Source organism: Oncorhynchus clarkii, chromosome 17 (genome assembly GCF_045791955.1).
Source record: "Oncorhynchus clarkii lewisi isolate Uvic-CL-2024 chromosome 17, UVic_Ocla_1.0, whole genome shotgun sequence".
In the NCBI taxonomy this organism is placed as follows: domain Eukaryota; kingdom Metazoa; phylum Chordata; class Actinopteri; order Salmoniformes; family Salmonidae; genus Oncorhynchus; species Oncorhynchus clarkii.
The window spans coordinates 18,348,743-18,368,317 of record NC_092163.1 but is presented as its reverse complement, the minus strand read 5'-3'; the positions used below and the strand labels follow the sequence as shown (position 1 = coordinate 18,368,317).

General features: G+C 42.6%; 3 protein-coding genes across 4 annotated transcripts; 2 read left to right on the top strand and 1 right to left on the bottom strand.

Annotated features, from left to right (window-relative positions):
* The first annotated feature begins 1,716 nt into the window (after nt 1–1,716).
* LOC139369618 (pre-mRNA-splicing factor CWC25 homolog) lies at nt 1,717–5,958 on the top strand. 2 transcript variants are annotated; one of them, XM_071108882.1, is made up of 9 exons: nt 1,717–1,944; nt 2,384–2,556; nt 2,776–3,012; nt 3,120–3,189; nt 3,298–3,440; nt 4,497–4,578; nt 4,711–4,979; nt 5,112–5,285; nt 5,375–5,958. In XM_071108882.1, exons 1-9 carry the CDS (start codon nt 1,927–1,929, stop codon nt 5,487–5,489), a joined length of 1,281 nt encoding a protein of 426 aa, XP_070964983.1. In that variant the 5' UTR covers nt 1,717–1,926; the 3' UTR covers nt 5,490–5,958. The 2 variants fall into 2 exon arrangements, with proteins under 2 accessions (XP_070964983.1, XP_070964984.1); XM_071108883.1 differs by lacking the exon at nt 1,717–1,944 and having other exon boundaries at nt 2,406–2,601; nt 5,375–5,721.
* Nucleotides 5,959–6,352: 394 nt separating this feature from the next.
* LOC139370428 (proteasome subunit beta type-3-like) lies at nt 6,353–8,323 on the top strand. The gene is made up of 6 exons (XM_071109900.1): nt 6,353–6,530; nt 7,093–7,277; nt 7,399–7,506; nt 7,610–7,787; nt 7,883–7,977; nt 8,149–8,323. The coding sequence occupies exons 1-6, from the start codon at nt 6,528–6,530 to the stop codon at nt 8,195–8,197; spliced, it is 618 nt and encodes a 205-aa protein (XP_070966001.1). The 5' UTR covers nt 6,353–6,527; the 3' UTR covers nt 8,198–8,323.
* A 338-nt stretch (nt 8,324–8,661) lies between these two features.
* On the bottom strand, nt 8,662–19,336 carry LOC139370426 (phosphatidylinositol 5-phosphate 4-kinase type-2 beta). The gene is made up of 10 exons (XM_071109897.1): nt 18,683–19,336; nt 16,061–16,158; nt 14,746–14,842; nt 13,635–13,787; nt 13,185–13,331; nt 12,362–12,400; nt 11,556–11,669; nt 11,049–11,307; nt 9,881–9,984; nt 8,662–9,713 (listed from the first exon to the last, which is right to left on the bottom strand). Exons 1-10 carry the CDS (start codon nt 18,824–18,826, stop codon nt 9,633–9,635), a joined length of 1,236 nt encoding a protein of 411 aa, XP_070965998.1. The 5' UTR covers nt 18,827–19,336; the 3' UTR covers nt 8,662–9,632.
* Nucleotides 19,337–19,575: the final 239 nt, after the last annotated feature.

The following is a 19,575-nucleotide window of genomic DNA, read 5'->3' as shown; positions in this document are numbered from 1 at the left end:
ACGCACCCGGAACAGGTTTTTGATGTGGCTCTTGTCTTGAACGCATTCTGTGAGTAAGAGGAGACATAGGGAAAGTTAAAGGAGCATGGAGATGTCTTAAAAAGGAAATGGGAGTCAGGAGAAGCAATGGGATGCAGAGTTTTCTATGTTTGAGACGACAAGGGCGTTGGAGAGCTGTGGAGAAGATAAAGTGTGTTATATGATGTTTAAGCATGCACTGGACAGTGTGTTGGAAACAGTGTTAGGGTTGTATACCTGCTGGGTGGAAAATGTGCAGTGATATTGCCATCTGTAAAACTAGGTAAAGATCCGACTAGGGCGGGCAGTTATAGGCCTATCGCACTTACAACCAACATGTGTAAGTTGATGGAAAAGATGATAGTGAGTAGGATTATGTATTTCTTGGGAGTTAGGGGTTTGATGAGCTTAGCACAGAGTGGGTTCAGGACAGTGGAGGCTGGTTGGAGGAGATATAAGAGGACAGGTTCATTGTAATGGATGGAATTGGATAAATGTAACGGAGTCAAACGTGGTTGCCATATGTTTGATACCATTCCATTTATTCCATACCAGCTAATACAATGAGACTGTCCTCCTATAGCTCCTCCCACCTGCCTCCTCTCATTCAGGAGAGGGAGGTCTGCCATGGTTGCCCTGGTGACAGTTAGTACAGAGATAACCAAGGCCCTGACAATAAAAGAGGTGATGAGTGTTGTGTATTTTGAGATTGAGAAAGCTTACGATATCGTGTGGAGAGAAGGGTTGTTGATCCAGTTGAGTTCATTGGGAATTGGGGGACGTCTGTATAACTGGATCATGGATTTCCTGTTCGATCGAGTCATACGGGTGAGGGTGGAGTTAGAATTGTCAATGCGGTTTGAAGTGGACAATGGTACTCCTCAGGGAAGTGTGGTTAGTCCGATGTTGTTCACCCTGATCATAGATGACAGATTTAAGAAGGTGGGACAGGGAGACTAAAGACGGAAGGAAGGAACGAAGACGGGCAGGTCGGATAGGGGAGACTTAGTGCTGTCAATGAGACTCGAAAGGATGGGAGTGGTGGCAAGCTTTTGTTTGGTTCCTGCCCACGTGGGTGTGGAGGGTAAAGAGAAGGCCGATGTGGTGACTAAGAGTGCTGTGAGGAGAGAGGGGGTAGATATTCAGGTCCCACTGGGTCGCAGGGAAGTTAAGTCCTTGATCTGGGCAGAAGGGCTCAATTTTTGACAAAGGGAGTGGGATGCTAGTAGTAAGGGGAGACCATTTTATTGCGTGCATCGGTCAGTAAAGGAAGAGGTGGGGAGTATTGGATGTAGGACAGAGAAAGTTGTGTGCAGTAGACTACGATTTGGGCACACAGGTTTGAATGCCATGTTGTGGATAATAGGAAGACGTGAAACAGGTCTGCATGATGAATGTTTAGTGGAGGAAACGGTGGAGCCTGTGTTGATATTTTGTGAATTGTATGATGTAGACAGGGAGAGATTGTGTGAAAGGGTCTGAGAGGCTGGAGGGGGTTGGGGTTTGGGTGGTGTAGTGGGGGAGGGAAGGGGAGGGAAGTGGTGTCTACGGCTCTATTTCACTTTCTTAGAGGAGCAGGACTAATGAAGGGAATTTAATAGTTACACCGTGACTAGCCTCACACTCCAGTACAGTAGGTGGCGGTGTATGCACCTTCAAAGTTGGATGCTATCCGCCAACCCAATCCCCAAGAAGAAGAAGAAGCCAAAGAAGAAGAAGAAGAACGCACTCCGGACAAATAATCAGAAAGTCCGGAAGTACAAAGAAAACACAACACGCTAACTTAGCATGCAAATGCCGATGTTATTTAGATAATAACATAGATTTGTTTTGTCAGATACAATAACCACATAGGTAGAGGACACGTTTATTCATATCTTATTACTCAATTGGACGATCTAAGTCAAGATGGGAGGAGGTGACCTCGTAAGTATGATCAAATATTAGAGTTAAAAGCTAACTAACTTAGCTAGCTACGCATGCTTGTTTTGTTTGTGTCTAGCAAGCTAACTAATCACAAAACCACCTAAATGTTCGACACAATTCAATTACTGCCAACTTCTGAACTAGCGTTTAGTGAAGAGAAACGCTATCACTGCCACGACAACGATGGCTAGTTGGCGTAGCTAGTTAACTAAGTTGACCCCTTAACTAATTACATTTTGAAGGTGTGTTTATTTAATATTTTCCCAGTTATGTTGTTACACAACTACCTAGCTAGTTAACGTTACTCAGAAGTAGTAATTCCTTGCCTTCCCTGAAGAACAATTGGAATTCAGAAATGATGGTTGTATCGATCAATTGTACCTGTCTTTCCCTGTTCTGTTTAATTATATCGAATGTCACTTTCTCTTATCTCTGTCAGAACTTGAAGAAGAGCTGGCATCCCCAGACTATGAAAAACATAGAGCGGGTGTGGAAGGCTGAACAGAAGCACGAGGCTGAGGCGAAGAAGATCGAGGAGCTTCAGAAGGAGCTGAGAGAGGAACGAGCTCGAGAAGATATTACCAGATTCGCTCAGCAGACTGGGGCTCTAAAGTAATGCTCCCCTCACTGACCCTTGTGATGAGGAGGAAGTAATAGGTATCACCTTGATAGAGAAACCACTGTCATGTCCAGGTTTAAAAGTCAAATGAGTTAGCTTTATTTGATATTATCCTATTTTCAAGTGTGCCCTCATCACAGACAAATGGATTGAGATGCTCCCCTTGGATGTTGTTGCTAACACTCAACTGCTTTTTTGTTGTTTTACTCCAGGAAAAAAGATGACCGGTTGGACTGGATGTACCAGGGGCCAGGTGGTCAGGTGTCCCGTGATGAGTACCTGCTGGGCCGCCCCATCGACAAGCAGATCACCCAGCAGTTTGAGGAGCCAGAGAGCGGTCCATCCGAACAAACCGGCCTGCTGCCTGGCTCAATCTTCAACCCCTCCACCCCTGCATCCAACCTCGACATGGCCGCCAAGATCAGAGAGGACCCGCTGTTTGATATCAAGTCAGTCACTCTTGTCTCTTTCTTAACCATTTAGTGTGTCCAGCTAGCAACTGTTATACCATACACTGATGTTCTGCTGATGATAAGGACACGTCTTATTTTTCAAGGAAACGGGAGGAGGAGAAGAAGAGGGAGGTCTTGACAAACCCAGTGAAAATGAAGAAGATCAAAGAAATGGTAAGTTGGATGGCTCCATTCAAACTGGGATGAAATCAGTTTCAGCCTGTTTCAGATTAACTGGGTTCTAAAAGCAGCAACAGTTTTTCACTTTTTATTTTCTTTCAGCTGCGTCAGAATCTTGAAAAGAAAGACAAGAAAAAGAAGAGGAAGAAGGACAAGAAGGAGAAAAGGGAGGAGAAAGAGAGGAGAAAGGAGAAGAAGCATAAGAGAAGGAGCTCAAGCTCTGTGGACGAAGACAAAATACACAGGTGCCCCTGAAACCTAACTTCAATAGAGGTTTCTCAGGATCAGTAAACAGATGCCAATATGACCAGATGTTCAGTTGAACTGTTTTGATCTTGTAAGCATTTTGTGATAGTTTACAAAATATAGCTTGTCGCTTCTATTGTTGACAGCAACTTCTGGATGGGGTAGATTGTTTGTTTATTTAAATTTTTTTTTTTTTTTAAATTTAACCCAGTTAAGAACAAATTCTTATTTACAGTGATGGCCTAGGAACAGTGGGTTAACTGCCTTGTTCAGGGGCAGAACAACACATTTTTACCTTGTCAGCTTGGGGATTCGATCTAGCAACCTTTCGGTTACTGGCCCAACAATCTTAACCACTAGGCTACCTGCCGCCCCAATCCTATCAGTCCTTAGACCCCAGCAAAATTCTGCATGTCTAGCTCTTATATTTAGCCTCTCAGTGAAGTGTTTTACTCTTTACTTTTCAGGACAACCAGGGCTACAAGTAGAACACAAAACAATTTGACTTAAGTAGTTGCGTTAATTGACAAATGTCCATAAAGAAAAAAGGTCAGCCAAAGCAAAAACCTGATAAAAATGGATTTATATGAATGCTGTAATTACAGAAATTGTTTGCTCACTGGGAAATGGATATCCAACTAGTCAGTGACAACTGAGCTTATTTCAGTATCATGGACACTGTCTTGGGATGTCCTATGATATTCTATGTAGAAGAACCTCTTACCTTCTAATGACTCCTTTGTAGCTTGTGAGCGTCATAGAGCAAAACATGTTACGTGTGTGTTCTTGAGCTTTTCATAGATGGGTAGCTGAAACTATTCGGACTCTACAGACATTCGCCCATGTCTCTCAAACACAGCTCTATCTCAGCCGCCGTTAATAATCGCAGACTAATGGATAGTACCGACGGATGCAGAATAAGTAGATTACTCCAATGGTACAACCCATAAGTATGTAGCTCAAACACACAATGTTTAAAAGTGGTTAGAAGTCCAAAACATTCCAGCGTTGTGGTGGGACTCATTGGGTTAACTGAGTGATGGATCTTTACTTAGGCACCATTCTAAAGAGGAATCCAAAGAAACAACCCACTCACATTCCCACCATCGCAGTGTCCCCGCTGGCTATGGACTACAGGTCAGTACGGCTCAATCTCAATCTTTATATATTGACAGTGAACGATGTTAGATCTTAGTCCAATCAATTCAAAGTGACTTAAATCCTCCTGAGAGAGATGTGTACCGCTCATCGCCTAATTTCTTTCCTCAGTTTCCAGCTGGGAGGCATCATCAGTCCTCAAAGCCCACCAACCACTTAAGGCACCGTTCTCAGGAGAGGAGCCGCTCTCGATCGCCTCAAAGGACAGACTGGAACGGCCATCATTCATTTCACAGGACAGACAACCACTCCTCTCACAAATCAGAGAACCACTCATCCCACAGGACAGACCAGTTTAAAGTTCCACAGTTCCAGCGCCCCAAGGCCCCCCCCAGCCCACAGAAAGATCGCTATCAAAGGCGTCAGAGCAGTACTACCAAGTAAGAGTCCACAGCACCTGTTTATACAAGTATCACACCTGGGTTCAATCATCAGTGAACTAATGGTAATCCCACCACCCCATCCTAAAGTGTTTTCTTATCCCTATATTTATCTGCCTGATATTCTCTTAGATGTCTCTCTGCTGAAGAGCTGGAGAAGAAGAGGAGGGAGATGATGGACTTTGCCAAACAGAGAGACGAAGAGCGTGAAAGCAACGTTAGAAGTTACAAACGACAGGATGAGAAGGAGAAGGAGCGGGAGAAAGAGAAAGGCGGCAAGCATGACCGCAACGCTGGCTTTATCCAGTAAGTATCTCACTGACTGACACGCACGTATGGCATGCTTACTATGGCTGTTGTCTGGTCCTCTAAAACTGTTGCATCCTTCCCTGCAGTAACATGAAGCTGGAGAGTGCCTCCACCTCTTCCTTGGAGGATCGAGTCAAGAGAAACATCCACTCCATACAGAGGACCCCCGCATCCCTGGAGAAGAATTTCATGAGGAGATGAGAACTAGAAGAAGCAGGAATGGGTTGATTGAGGAGAGAGTAAAAATATGCACCAGCTACCACACTGAAATATGTGCACCGGTTTGCCAGGACTGCCAACTAATTTATAATTTAATAAACAAAACAGACACTGCAGAGGCACCATGCATTTGTACTCGGGCCCTGTGAAACTGCCCCTTAGGGTCTGACTTACTCTGTAATGGAAAGACTCACCCGTGCCATTCACCAGCAACAGCAAGCCATACTCACCTTTTATAGAATGAGCAATGTTGGATTTATTTTTAAGTGGAAATTGTATATTGTGTTCTCTGTAATGTTTAGGATTATTCAAACTTTTATCAGACGCAACCCTTTTGTAAATGATGTTTCTTGGAAATCTTTAGTGTATTGCTGTAACGGAGAAGAATTGTGGATCTTAATAAAAAATTGTTCCTAGAGCTCTTTTGAGTTGGGGGCGAACAAACGAAATACTCTTTGAGTTTACATGTGGTGTTGTATGTGATGCTGATTACTGCTTTGATACACCTTCAGAAAACTATAATAATTGAAAACGTCCTATGAAGACGAAATTCTCAGGCACACTGCCACCAGCATCATCATAAAGTAGACATACATTGTTGAATGACTATCATGAAAGCCTTTTTTATAGGATAATAATGCTGGATTTAAGAGGTGCCCATCTCCAGTGGTTTGGTGTTTTAGTCACAGGCTCATAGTTTACTGTACATTTTTTTCAAAGTTTGGTCCCGTACCTTGTCTTTATTTTCATTATTGTTTCACTTTAGCACGCTTCAAACAAACTAGGAACGTTTGCACAGTCCCCTAACAACCGTCAACGATAACACCAATGGCCACCCGGAACTTTTTACAGACCCAATCATCGTGTAGTACCGAATGACGTTTCAAACAGCAAGGGTGGCTGATTTCCGACTGTTCCAAATCGTGTAGTCACTGTGGGATTGTTATCCGCAGTCATTAAAAATAGTGAACATTTACAAGATATTTCAACGGCTAAGGAAGATACCTCAACGTATTCACAATGGTAAGACGATGTCAAATAATGTATGCATGTAGCTTGTGGTCCGTAGATTGGTTTGTAAAACTAGCTTAGCTAACGTTAGCAACCGTCTGCCTTATCAGTATGGTAGCTAGCATTTAGCTTTCTAACGTTAGCTAGCTAGTTACCATTGCAGGTGACTTTTGGCATGGCTAACTAACTTGTTCAACGAACATGTAACTAGTGTTAGTCATTTTCCAAACAACTACTATATTAACTCGCTACCTAGTTAGCTATAAACTGGATTCTTGTCACTAACGCAAGTCTATGAATGAGCTGACTAGCTAATGTTATCACTAGCTATCTGAAGAGGGATGCAACATCATGCAACTTGAGTCTGATGGAAGTTTATAATCTTGCCGTTAATAGTTATGCCAATGTTTCTACTAATTCACCTATGTTTGAAGTAAATGAGGGTCACCCGTCAAAGTTAGTAACTCAATAGTTAGTGATGGAAACAATGTTGTTTGGGTTTTGAAATTGTCCCAGTCATGATTGCTACTCATAACTTCTCTCCCTCGTTTCCTTCCTTGTGTTCCATCTCCAGTCTATTATGTCCTATAATGGTGGTGCCGTCATGGCGATGAAGGGTAAGCAATGTGTAGCCATTGCAGCAGATCGAAGATTCGGTGTACAGGCTCAGATGGTGACCACAGACTTCCAGAAGATCTTTCCCATGGGAGACAGACTCTACATTGGCCTGGCTGGCCTGGCTACTGACGTACAGACAGTGTAAGTGTGCACTGGTCCATCAGTGCACCTCTTCTCTCCCAAGTTCCAGAGTATTTGGATGGTCAGTGCAACAGATTGACCTTGCAGGTGATATTAATTATCCACTTTATTTTTCTAACAGTTCCCAGAGGCTCAAGTTCAGATTGAACCTCTATGAGCTGAAGGAGGGGCGTCAGATCAAACCCAAGACATTCATGAGCATGGTCTCCAACCTGCTGTATGAGAGGAGGTGAGTTTACTGATGTGAAGAAGCACAGTATTTCATATACAAGTCTACACTTCCGCCTTGGTGGCAAGTCTGTGACTGATCAAACGTGTATCCCTCGTCTTAGATTTGGACCATACTACATTGAGCCTGTGATCGCTGGGCTGGACCCCAAGACCTTTGAGCCATTTATCTGCTCGCTGGACCTGATTGGCTGCCCCATGGTGACAGAGGACTTTGTTGTGAGCGGCACTTGCTCAGAGCAGATGTACGGCATGTGTGAATCTCTCTGGGAGCCAGACATGGTAGGTTGTGTACTGTATTGTAAGATAATACATTGAGTGTGATAGTTGATTATATCTCTATCTTTATTTACAATGGTTATTTTTGACACCTGCAGGAACCAGAGGACCTGTTTGAGACCATCTCCCAAGCCATGCTGAATGCAGTGGACAGGGATGCCGTTTCAGGCATGGGTGTCATTGTGCAAGTCATGTAAGTACAGTCATACTTTTCCTCTTCCACTGCCTACATTTTTTATTAAATACCTGCTAAATGTGTAATTAATCAGAGGATTCATACAAATGACATTTAGATGGTGATATGAATAATGCTCTGGTCAGTGTTGTTGTAGTGACAGTACCTTGATTTGACTTATTTTGACAGTGAGAAGGACAAGATCACCACACGTACCCTGAAGGCCAGAATGGATTAAAGCTCCTCTCCCTCATCTCTACCAACTCCTACTATTTTGTATGAAAATGATCATGATCAACACTGCGTGTACTGTTTTTCTTAAGATACTGTTCAATAAAATGAATGACTATTAGTGTTATAATGACTCTGGTGTGCCTGGTATGTTATTTGTGAGCAAGTAATGAAAGATGAGGGCTTAACTTTGTTAAATGCCAGATTTATCAGATTGATATTTGTGTGGATTATCCGTGCTGTGGTGACTTAATAAAACGGAAAGATAGCCAGGAGCCTAATTCAGTAACCTTGTGAGAAGAACGGTCTCCAGGGACTCATTTGAATTAATTGAGCGGCTAAACAGCTATTGACACTTGTCTCTCGACACGGAATAAGTCATTATAATAACCTAATTTAAAACCACCGCGACAAAGCACAAAAGAATGATCTTTGTTAGTCAAAGGTGAGAAAATGAATTAAATTCAGGAAAACAATAACTCCCTTTTAATATGTAATGAATCCTTTTCAAGTAACTTTTCTGATCTAATGTCTGTTACAAAACAATACTGTATACAAACACAAATGCTACATTAATGTAAACGAGATATAAAAATGATTCTTATGGTAATAAAACAAGCATTTGCTTTAGTATTCCCCTTTTTTATGTGGATTTTCCTTTACCAACCAAGTTCATGGTAAAAATGTCAAAAGTTTTCAGAACAATATGGCAACGTAACATTCAGACACTTATGTTGTCTTTTTTAGTCATAATGCTCAGATGCTAAATTCAGTGGTTTGACGTTTCAACTAACTGGCAGAGTCATGTACATTTCAGCCATGCATTTTGATATTGCATTTATTTACGTAAAACCCTTATTAATCTCCTGCATTTCCAATTTTGATACTGTCGGCTGCAGATCTCCTGACAAGTCAAGGAGGCAGAGTTCGGTCAAAAGATTCATGCGATCTGACCGCTTCTGTGTCTGTGAGAGGTTTGTGTGTGTCTGAAAATAATAACGAAACGAACAGACGGTACTAAACAGACTCCTACTGCTGAAGCTGACACTCTTTCAAGGCATTAGTGAGACAGTTCCCGTGCTGGCGTGAGGACTAGTATAAGGTGGTGGGGAAGGCAGAAAGGGGGAGGGTCTCAAATATCCTATTGAACTCTGTTTCACAAGCCTTCCTTGTCGAGCGCTCAGATTGAGGTGGTAGGCTGGGCAGGGGGACATGGGGGTGGAGAAGAGACACGTTGCTTTTTTTTTAAAAGAAAAAGTCCGGCGCCCCCTCTCTGTGGGTCAATGTAACAGGCTCTTCGTCTGTGCATCCTTTCAGTCTGTCATCCCCAGAGTGGGAGGGTAAGGGGTGGGGCTAAATCAGGTGGGAGGGGCAGGAGGAGGGAGAGAGGGGTGGGTGTGGCTGATGACAGGATGTGATTGGCTGGGGTAGGAGAGATGATTCTATGACAGGATGTTGGACATGAACTCAAAGAATCTTTTGGAGTACTGCTCTGGGTTTACGGTGGAGATCTCTGCCCCAGCCTGAAGGAGGGAGAACAGAGTTCAGTGTAAACACATGCACATTAGGAACATACAACTACAATTTATATGTAATAACACATCTTCTCCTAGAAACTACTATATGATCTAGCATCTTTGCAGCCTAATCACTTGGCTTCATGTTTGGTCAAAGGTAGTCCATTACTCACCCCATGTTTCACAGTTTTGGCAGCATGTGCAGCTTTTTTCTTAGCATCGTAGTGTGTGAGGATGTCGATGATAGCCATGAAGTACACTTCTTTCTTCACAGCACCTACCACAAGGAGCAAGACAGTGCATAAGAGTATAAATAGCAAGTATTACTTTTCACTGGGCAGTCCCATGATGTCTGTTCTAAAATTAGTTTAATGTTCAATGTTAATTAAAGATGCACTATACAGAAATTGCTCCAGCATTTCCTGGTTGCTTACTCATCTACACACAATACCCCATAATGACAAAGTGAAAACATGTTTTTTGCTAAAATATTGAAAATGAAATATCTAATTTACATAAGTATTCACACCACTGAGTCAATACTTTGTAGAAGCACCGTTTGGCAGCGATTACAGCTGCGAGTCTTTAAGGGTAAGTCTCTAAGAGCTTTTCACACCTGGATTGTGCAACATTTTCCCATTATTCTTTTAAAAAAATTCTTAAAGCTCTGTCAAATTGGTTGTTAACCATTTCCAGGTCCTTTTTTGCAGTATTATTTAAGTGACTTATTGCAAACAGGATCCATGTTTTGGAATATGTTTTATTCTGTACAGGCTTCCTTTTCACTCTACCAATAAGGTTAGTATTGTGGAGTAACTTCAATGTTGTTGATCCCATCCTCAGTGTTCTCCTATCACAGTTATTAAACTCTGTAACCGTTTTAAAGCCACCATTGGCCTCATGGTGAAATCCCTGAGTGGTTTCCTTCCTCTCCAGTTCGGAAGGACACCTGTATATTTGTAGTGACTGGGTGTATTGATACACCATACAAAGTGTAATTAATAACTTTACCATTCCTCAAAGGGACATTCAATGTCTGTATTTTTTGTATACCTATCAAAAGGTGCCCTTCTTTGCGAGGCATTTCAGATTTCAATTTTTTATTAATATGTAAACATTTAGAAAAACACAAGTCCACTTCGACATTATGGGGCATTTGTGTGCAGGCCAGAGACAAAATCAAAAATGTAATCAATTTTAAATTCAGGCTGTAACACAACAAAATGTGGAAAAAGTCCAGGTGTGAATACTTTCTGAAGGCACTGTAGATAGAGAGTAGCACAAATATAGTATAATTGCATATAAAAATCACTTGACAACTCAAGAAAGACAGTCTCTTACTGTCGTTGCTCTTGATTGCGTAGACGTCCACGGAGGGGTCGAACTCGCCAGGGCCAAAGAACCCGCCAAAGTTGAGGGGGTTCCCAGGGCTGTCTGGAGGGGTGCCGAAGGAGCCGGTGAGTGCTCCTCCCATCCCATCGTTCTCATACTCCTCCTCCTCTCCTCCTGCCTCCACCTCCATCTCCTCCTGCTCTGCCCGGTCCACATCATGGATCCCCACCAGGAGACTATAGTCCATGATCTTTAGAGTGGCCAGGAACTATGTACACAAACAGGAGAAAGATGTCAGATATTGTAACAAATGTTCTTTTAGGAAATTTGGAGGACATTAAAGTCACTATTATTTTTCTATTTGTCAACCTAAAGTCATGTCTTTGTTCACAGGTGAAACTGGTTGAAAGGACTAGAAACCAAAAATAATGTGCAGAAGTCCATTTACGGATATTTTCACAATGACTGTAATGATAATAAAAACATAAAATCGAGCAGCCATGAGATGTGTCCTACCTCTACGTCGCGCTTTAGTTTCTCCAAGAAGTACTTCTTGTTGTCATCGCCTATCTGCAGCTTCTGGCCCTCGTTCAGAAAGTCGTTGTCCTTAAAGGTAGGGAGTTCCTTGGCCTGAGTAGAGTGATAGAAATTAGAATCAAAATATTCTGAGATTGTCATTTGTGCCAGAGGTCTTGATTTAGTTTCCACTCATTATCCTTGGATTGACTTTTGAGGAAGAACAACCATTTCAGGTATTTCCTCTTGGTGTAATGGTTTAAGACGTTGGGTTTCTCGAGCGCGAGGTCCGCAGTACGACCAGTGACATTGGCTTCACCAGGTTCTGTCCGTCCCTCACTGGGTGTGAACCAGCAACCTTCTGTTCCCAACAACAACTCAGCACTCACAAAGCAGTATTTACGAACCGCTCTACAAAAGACGTAACCAGGAAGGGAAATAACTACTTCTAGGTTTCAGACCGGGTAATGTAACTCACATGGTGGATACTACTAGCGCACACAGCTAACTATTCCACATGGACTACACTCACCCCCTTTTGACTTCCCCCTCTGCGCAGCATAGACAGCAGTCGGACATGGCCCAACTGTGGATGTGTTATTTCATTTGTGCTTCATTATCATTAGATGGAGAAAAAAAACAGTATTTCTGTACTTTTCTAAAAAAGTATTTTGGCCTGTAAATGAGTTTTGTTTTTAGCTGGTTAGTTTGATGCTTTTTTTTTTAGCACGATCCAGTTATTTTTGGGGTGCTGTCATTGTACCCCAACACTCCTCTCATCATCGTATATATGTAAAAGAACACACCTTCTCTTTGTCACTGGCTTCCCTTGAGACTGTGGAACCCTGAATGAGAAAAAAAATAGATAATTCACAGAGATGTAACGGAATGCAGAGTTAGACACAGACATTATTTGCATCTTTGTTCCCCCTTTCTTTCTCCTGGACTTGACAGTATGGTTATAACATTGTCATATTTCAGAAAGCAGAACTGTTTCCCCCTGAGAATGCCTGGCAGCGACAGAGTTGTTTGTTGTACGGGAAACGGTGTTCTGAGAGCCAATAGGCATGCACGCCGTCACACCTCTGTTCTCAGTGTTGTTGCCCGTGCACAAAGAGACAGATTTGCTGAGCTTTTCCACAAGAGCAGCATTCTAAACCATTTCCCCTTCTAGATGCTCCAGAGTGGTGCAGCGGTCTAAGGCACTGCATCACGTCACTACAGTCTCTGATTCGATTCCAGGCTGTATCACATCCGGACGTGATTGGGAGTCCCATAGGGGGAGCACAATCGGCCCAGCGTTGGCCGGGGGTAGGCCATCATTGTAAATAAGAATTTGTTTTAACCGACTTGCCTAGTTAAATAAAGGTTAAATAAAAATGTAATAAAAAAAAAATACATCACAACCATTGGAGCAAAAAATTGTCTGGAGGCTCAAGTTCTACTGGGAACCGGAATACTCTGCAAGCACCCTATGCATTGAGCTTGTTACAAATGCCCTTAGCCCAATGAGCACCAACAGTGTTACAGCTGTAAGTGTGCTCCTAGTGCCCTACTGAAGTTAGTGTACTACCATTAAGTGTTCTCCCAGTTGGTTCCCTCCAAGCTAGTGTTCACATCGACACCTACCTTCAGGTCGTACTTGCGGTGCACGGTGAGACGGTGGCTGAATACATTACGGGTCACCACCATGTACGTCTCAACCCCGTCCACTGTTAGCCGGTACATGCCCAGGAACTGAGGGAGCAGAGTGCTGCCATGACACTCCACTATGAACTGGAGACACCCAATGGAGGAAAGGAGAGAGAGAGGGGAAAGAGGAACGGGAATGAGTAATGCAAAGGAAACAGGGAGAGAGCTCCAGTAATGAAGTCGGCATAAATTGTTAGCTATTACAAAAGGATAGTCCCACCAAATTGAACAATTCACCGATATTTCTTCAGCACCACATTGAAAGGTCCTCAATATTTTAAGCCAGCATGCTCCCTTCAACATGTATTAAGAGGGTGTATGTTTGTACAGAAAATACATTTTAAAAATTCAAACGTGTTATATTTGTGTATGTGGTAACTCTCCCACCTGGTGGTACTTCTTGAGGATGTTGTGCATCTCGGCGATGTCTTCGCTGGACACCGTCTTGATGACGAAGCGGTGGTCGTAGCTGGACAGGAAGCGGTTGCCAAAGCGCCCCTGGGAGTCGCTGTTCAGCGGGGCGCTCCTCGTCAGAGAGTTCTGATGATGATCCACCACAGGAGGGAGCCCGGGGGAGAGAGACATGCAGAGCAGAAAATTGAGGCTTTGACATGAATGAAAAGCCCTCTGTAAAGAATGTTTCATAATTATTTCACGAGTTAGTAATGGATCAATGGATTTCATTTACATAGAGCTATTCCAAGCTAAACAAAAAACATTTCACATAGCGATCCAGTCAGCAAGGCTACCAAGTTAGTTGAACTTAATGTAATAAACTATGCTTGGTATCGCTAAACACTAAAAACACCCACTGTTTACATGTGAGAACTCAGTAAAAAGGGGACAGTCTTTTAGTTCTATATCAACAAATGCTGATGAAGCCTTACTACATTGGGCCGAGGGATGAAATGCTGATAAAGCCTGACTACATTGGGCTGAGGGATGAAATGCTGATAAAGCCTGACTACATTGGGCTGAGGGATGAAATGCTGATAAAGCCTGACTACATTGGGCCGAGGGATGAAATGCTGATAAAGCCTGACTACATTGGGCCGAGGGATGAAATGCTGATAAAGCCTGACTACATTGGGCCGAGGGATGAAATGCTGATAAAGCCTGACTACATTGGGCTGAGGGAAGAAATGCTGATAAAGCCTGACTACATTGGGCCGAGGGATGAAATGCTGATAAAGCCTGACTACATTGGGCTGAGGGATGAAATGCTGATAAAGCCTGACTACATTGGGCTGAGGGAAGAATTGGAATCTGCAATGAGTCAAACTGGGCAGGGAACAACAGGGTTGTGGTACTCTGATCTGCACTCTCCATAATTGTCCTCTACCCTTTTGACATTACTGAGCCGTGCCAAGCAAACGTCTATCCTCATTCTGTCTTTCAGTTCACTACTGTTAACCCATCCTCAAATGGTCTTTCTCTTCAGTTAACCCATCCTACATTCTTCCCCTTAGACATCTCCACACAGGAGACCATATTTTACCTGGTAATCCTGGTCATCGATGGAGAACCTCTCCCTCAGGTTGCGGAACACCATAGGGCAGTACTCTTTGAATTTAAAGCGGCTGGGCAGATTTTCCCTGAGAGATACAAGAGTGTTGAAGAGTGTTAATATAGAAGAGTGTGTTAGCCCATTAGCATTCAGAGTGTTGATGTCATCTGAGGAATCATTGGACTAGATAACGGAAATGTGAGAAGCTCTTGACCAGCATACTAGAGGTGCTTCACTATGAGGATGATTTGCAATGCAAAGCTGCTCAGTTAAGTGTTGAATTAATGTTCTGACAACAACTCCAGTGTAGTGTGGCGTAGTGGAGATCGCCAGAGGCATAATCTTGATTTTACTTACGCAGGAAAATCAAAGTAAGGAATGTGATATATCAGAAGATGTGTAATATAATTATTACCAACCTAAAATAGTAATATACAGATCATCCGGGTTTTAAACCAATTTTCGGTAAAAATAGCTTCCAAAATATACGTAAACAGACTATTATTTTTAACAGACCAATTTGTGTTGTTTTCTTGGAGTGCTATTACATGACACAATATAAGTACTTGTTGCATTACAACTTGTCTAAGTCCTATCATCAACTGATTTCAGCCATGTTATGGCTGTGGATTGATTGCATCGTTTGAATGAAATGTTGGCATATTGGCAGTTCGTTTGAAAAATGTATGGAATCATTCCCCTAAAACTGTCTGGCTAGCTAAATTCTTCAAATGCATTACTTTACACAATATCTCATCACAGCACTGGCAAATCATGGTTGACCAACTCCCTGACCCAAATGGCTGACTGTTATCCCATCATATGAAGGTTAATGTCCATTCTAGTATTCTCATTCTATAGTTAGTCCATTAGCAGAGTGTTGATGTCATCGGAGGAAACCACTGGACTAGATAATGGAAATGTGAGAAGCTCTTGACCAGCATACTAGAGGTGCTTCACTATGAGGATGATTTGCATTGCAAAGCTGCTCAGTTAAGTGTTCAGTTAATGTTTTGACTACAACTCCAGTGTAGTGGGGATCGCTAGACCCATGGTGAGTTATATTACAGGTGATAGAGGAGCTTGATCTAGCTAGTGATTTAACCACGTCATAGACCATTGGGCCAACCAAGCCAAGACCTTTTCTCTCCTAATCAGTAGCATAACATAGTGTTAACAGACTTCGGGTCTGTACTGTATATTTCTAAACAATGCAGCTAAATTGGCCTCTTGTTTATATGGGCAGTAATATGGTGTGCAGTAATATGGTATGGCAGGTTGCAAAGTTAGAACTCAGGATACCTACTTGTTAAATAGGTGGTTGTCCACTTTGATCTTACTGTAGGCTTTAAAATCATCAGGCATCAGCATTACTGGTACAGGAACATTACTTAACTCGTTGATCTGAAACAGAGGGGAGATAGAAAGAGCAGGAGATCAGAAGATCAGAATAGAATGGTAGAGCAGGGAAGAGGAGGTCAACACACTAATCCCCACACCAGACCAAACTGCAGTGAACCAGTGTCTATTTACTAACAATCATTCACTTTGGACCAAAGTGAACTGACAGCAGTGCTCTCTGGCTGAGTCCCCTTGTCACACTGTTGATCTTATCTACCGAGACAGATTCACTGTAAGGAACAGACTGGTTCCCCGAGCGAGCCCTCTCCATAGATCTATAAACTCCAGACAGTAAGAGGAGTGGCAGGGAGGGAACGTGAATAAACACTTCAAAAGAAAGAAGGAGACAAGAACACATCCAGGAGACGCAGACATGGCTAAAATAGGGGAGACATTTGAAAAGTTATCTTGAGGTGGAAAAATAATAGCATATGGAGCACAAACACATCAAATTGTATGGAATATGCAGGACATAGCCTAGTCGCCTCTCATAGAGCTGCTGCTTCAAGGGATAGACTCTCATTCAACTGTCTGACATGCTATGAGGAATCACTGTCTAACATGCCCACAGGTTAGGCTCTGGTAGATAGTGTGTCCTTCAAAGGTATCATATTTATTTGTCATTAGAGGCATAGCTTAATGCCTTCAGCAGGCAGACAATCAATATCCTGACTATATGTTGGATTATGTCTAATCAACCTACACACAAAGTTTGATGAAGGTGGTCCGTTGTCACTCAGTTGGTAGAGCACAGTACTTGTAAAGGCAGGGTAGTGGGTTCGATTCCTGGGACCACCCATCCATAAAATGTATGCACGCATGACTGTAAGTCGCCGAAGATATAAGTGTCTGCTAAATGGCAGATTTTAGTTTAAGTATGACGAAGGTTCATATCAGATTTGAAGATGTAGGCTGTTCCCGGTGTTGGAAAGCCTGTAAGGCTGGCATTATCTACCATCAAGACTGAATCCGTTTTTGAAGGGAGTTTCAATTAAGTCTGTATTTGGCTATATGCTCCGACTGACAAAGGTCTTCTCTGAGCAAAAGCTTAGCTTGGAACTGAATTCATCCAGATTTGTGACAAGCAGAACAATGTTACGACTGACTACCAAGGTGAAATATATTGTGGTTATGACTAAGGTTATGAGAGCCTTGAGGAGAAGGCTCTTTGACGTCTTTCTTGCAATCGCCTAAATTAGCCTGCCGTCCACACCTTAAATCTACACCCAGCATCCACCACACACTGAACTTGGTCCATGATGATTATTGCAGAATGCGTCACAGGATGATTATTACAGCTTCACTAAATATGCAAATTGGTTCATTAAATGCCATTGTCTTCTTCATACAATAACTGTCCGTTTGACTATAGTCTATATTTATCCTTATCTTTCTTATATTAGGTATTGAAATATACAGAAAATAGCCTCACTAAAAACACAGCAAATAGAGGGGGAAATCAAGAATAATTACAGACAATAGTACATGCAAGATGTAATGTACATGTTAGTGTAGGCAACATATTGAAATGCATGCAAACATTGGAAGTGAAATTATGCATCAGCACTGTTATTCAAATAGGGATTGAAGCGAATCAAAAACTGCAAGCCTGGGGCATCATATTCATGCCAGAGATATTGATCTGGAGGTGTCAGTCAAGCAGGGAAGGGGGTGTGTTCGCCTACTACTGCTGGCCATAAAAATGGAGCCTTGAAGCTCTCTGCAATCCATTTGGTGATCGCAGCATTCATTTGAGTGAGAAACTTGATGCATTTGGTGAAAAACAGTACCAATAAAGTGTCTTTTAGGACGTGTTGAAGACACCGTCCATCCTTCTCCCACTCAAATGAAACTGTGAACCTATTATTTTTATGGTTGAGTGTTCGAATGTGTACTTCACACTAAACCACATTAAATCAGGAATATAGGCTAGAATATGCAAAATGTTAGATTTGCCGCTTTCTCATTCATTGATGCCTGTAAAACAATAGGCAGGCAGGCTGCGGTTGAGGCTCAATGCAACCTGCTGTCTCCAACAGTCACACCCCTCTCTGGCCTGCGCTAGACATAATGAATGCTTAGGTTGGAGCAGTGCTCACGACCTCCTCTCCTAACCAACTAACTACCTCACTTCAGACCACCACACATCCCACAGAACAGAATACGTTATACAGCTTGTGCCAAATAATGCCTGCAAATTGCGCGGGTAATGTGAAATGTTTATGTTCAACGTCGCAGCTATTTGCTGCACATTTTTAAAGCGCACGCGACTGGCACACCAAATAGCTAGATTGTTGCTACATTTATATTCCTGACCAGGGAGGATGGTGAATGAAGGGTTAACAGCTTTCACCTGAGCATCATTCTAAGTACCTGGCTAACACCCATACACTACAGACGATGGATGAGTTCTAAAATAGGCTTTTGTCAATCAAGCAGCTGGTTAACTATCGTGTTACCGTTAGCTAGTCAAAACACCACATAGACAAACAAGCTAGCTTGGGAACATGAACAAAAATACATTTACCGTATGGTTGACACCCCACATTAAAACGCTGAGAATAGGCTCACTTGCACGGAATAATTTAACTTTCTGTCCTATAAAATGTTTCTTTTTCGTCTTCGTTTTGCTAGCGCTCACCGGCGCAACGCTGGTACAGTTGGATGACATGTCTCCTGTTGGGAATAATTTAGGCAACGCAAGACAGCACTGTAATCAAACAGGCTAGCTGGGTCTTATCACTCCAGACAACGAAATTTGCAGTACGAGCGTGATCTCTATACATGCATTTTCGTATCCGCTATCCGATTTGCAGGGTCTTTGAATCAAATTAGATTCTGTAGTAAATTAACGGGATTGCATGTTGCGCGGTCACCACCCTTCCTCCAGAGCAGGCCGCACGGTTTCAGTCCGGAGCGGCACACAGACCAGTTTCTGGCATAGATTGTTAGCCGGCCATCTAGCTACAGGCAAGGTTGCCTTTAGCTAAGCCGCAGTCTTCTTTGATAAGTAATACACTATTGGTGGACGACTCCTCTCCTTTCTAGTGTCGTTTGCTACCCACAACGATTTGAGGTGATTTTATTTAGAGGTTAGTAATCCCATTATGATGCGCCTGAGATTGTTGTCACCAGTTTTGGGGTCTCCTCAAGATGGCGTCTAGACTGAACGTCGCAAAGCGAAGTGCGCCCCCAAGAGGCAGAGAGTAGTAGCGCGCGTACTGTAGTGGTACCTTGAAAGTGCAGCGACATTTTGGTCAGTAAATCTCTGTATTTGTAAAAGCTGCTGATGGCAAAATGAATACTATAAATCAGATATCAGGATTTGTCAGAGTAAATGTCTCATTCTAATTGAATGGTGATGAAGCAGAAAAGGCATACATTTCATGTGTAGGCCTATGGCTATGAAGCTTGCACTTT

What these genes read in the sequence shown, in the direction of transcription:
- LOC139369618 (XM_071108882.1), top strand. An exon ending in CAGCAGACTGGGGCTCTAAA is followed by an intron (nt 2,557 to 2,775) that starts GTAATGCTCCCC and finishes GTTTTACTCCAG; the next exon opens with GAAAAAAGATGACCGGTTGG. An exon ending in CGTCAGAGCAGTACTACCAA is followed by an intron (nt 4,980 to 5,111) that starts GTAAGAGTCCAC and finishes ATATTCTCTTAG; the next exon opens with ATGTCTCTCTGCTGAAGAGC.
- LOC139370428 (XM_071109900.1), top strand. An exon ending in AACCTGCTGTATGAGAGGAG is followed by an intron (nt 7,507 to 7,609) that starts GTGAGTTTACTG and finishes CCCTCGTCTTAG; the next exon opens with ATTTGGACCATACTACATTG. An exon ending in GGTGTCATTGTGCAAGTCAT is followed by an intron (nt 7,978 to 8,148) that starts GTAAGTACAGTC and finishes TTATTTTGACAG; the next exon opens with TGAGAAGGACAAGATCACCA.
- LOC139370426 (XM_071109897.1), bottom strand. Translation starts at nt 18,826, where the DNA reads ATGTCATCCAACTGTACCAGCGTTGCGCCGGTGAGCGCTAGCAAAACG. An exon ending in GACAACCACCTATTTAACAA is followed by an intron (nt 14,843 to 16,060) that starts GTAGGTATCCTG and finishes TGTATCTCTCAG; the next exon opens with GGAAAATCTGCCCAGCCGCT. An exon ending in ACCGCAAGTACGACCTGAAG is followed by an intron (nt 12,401 to 13,184) that starts GTAGGTGTCGAT and finishes TTTCTCATTCAG; the next exon opens with GGTTCCACAGTCTCAAGGGA.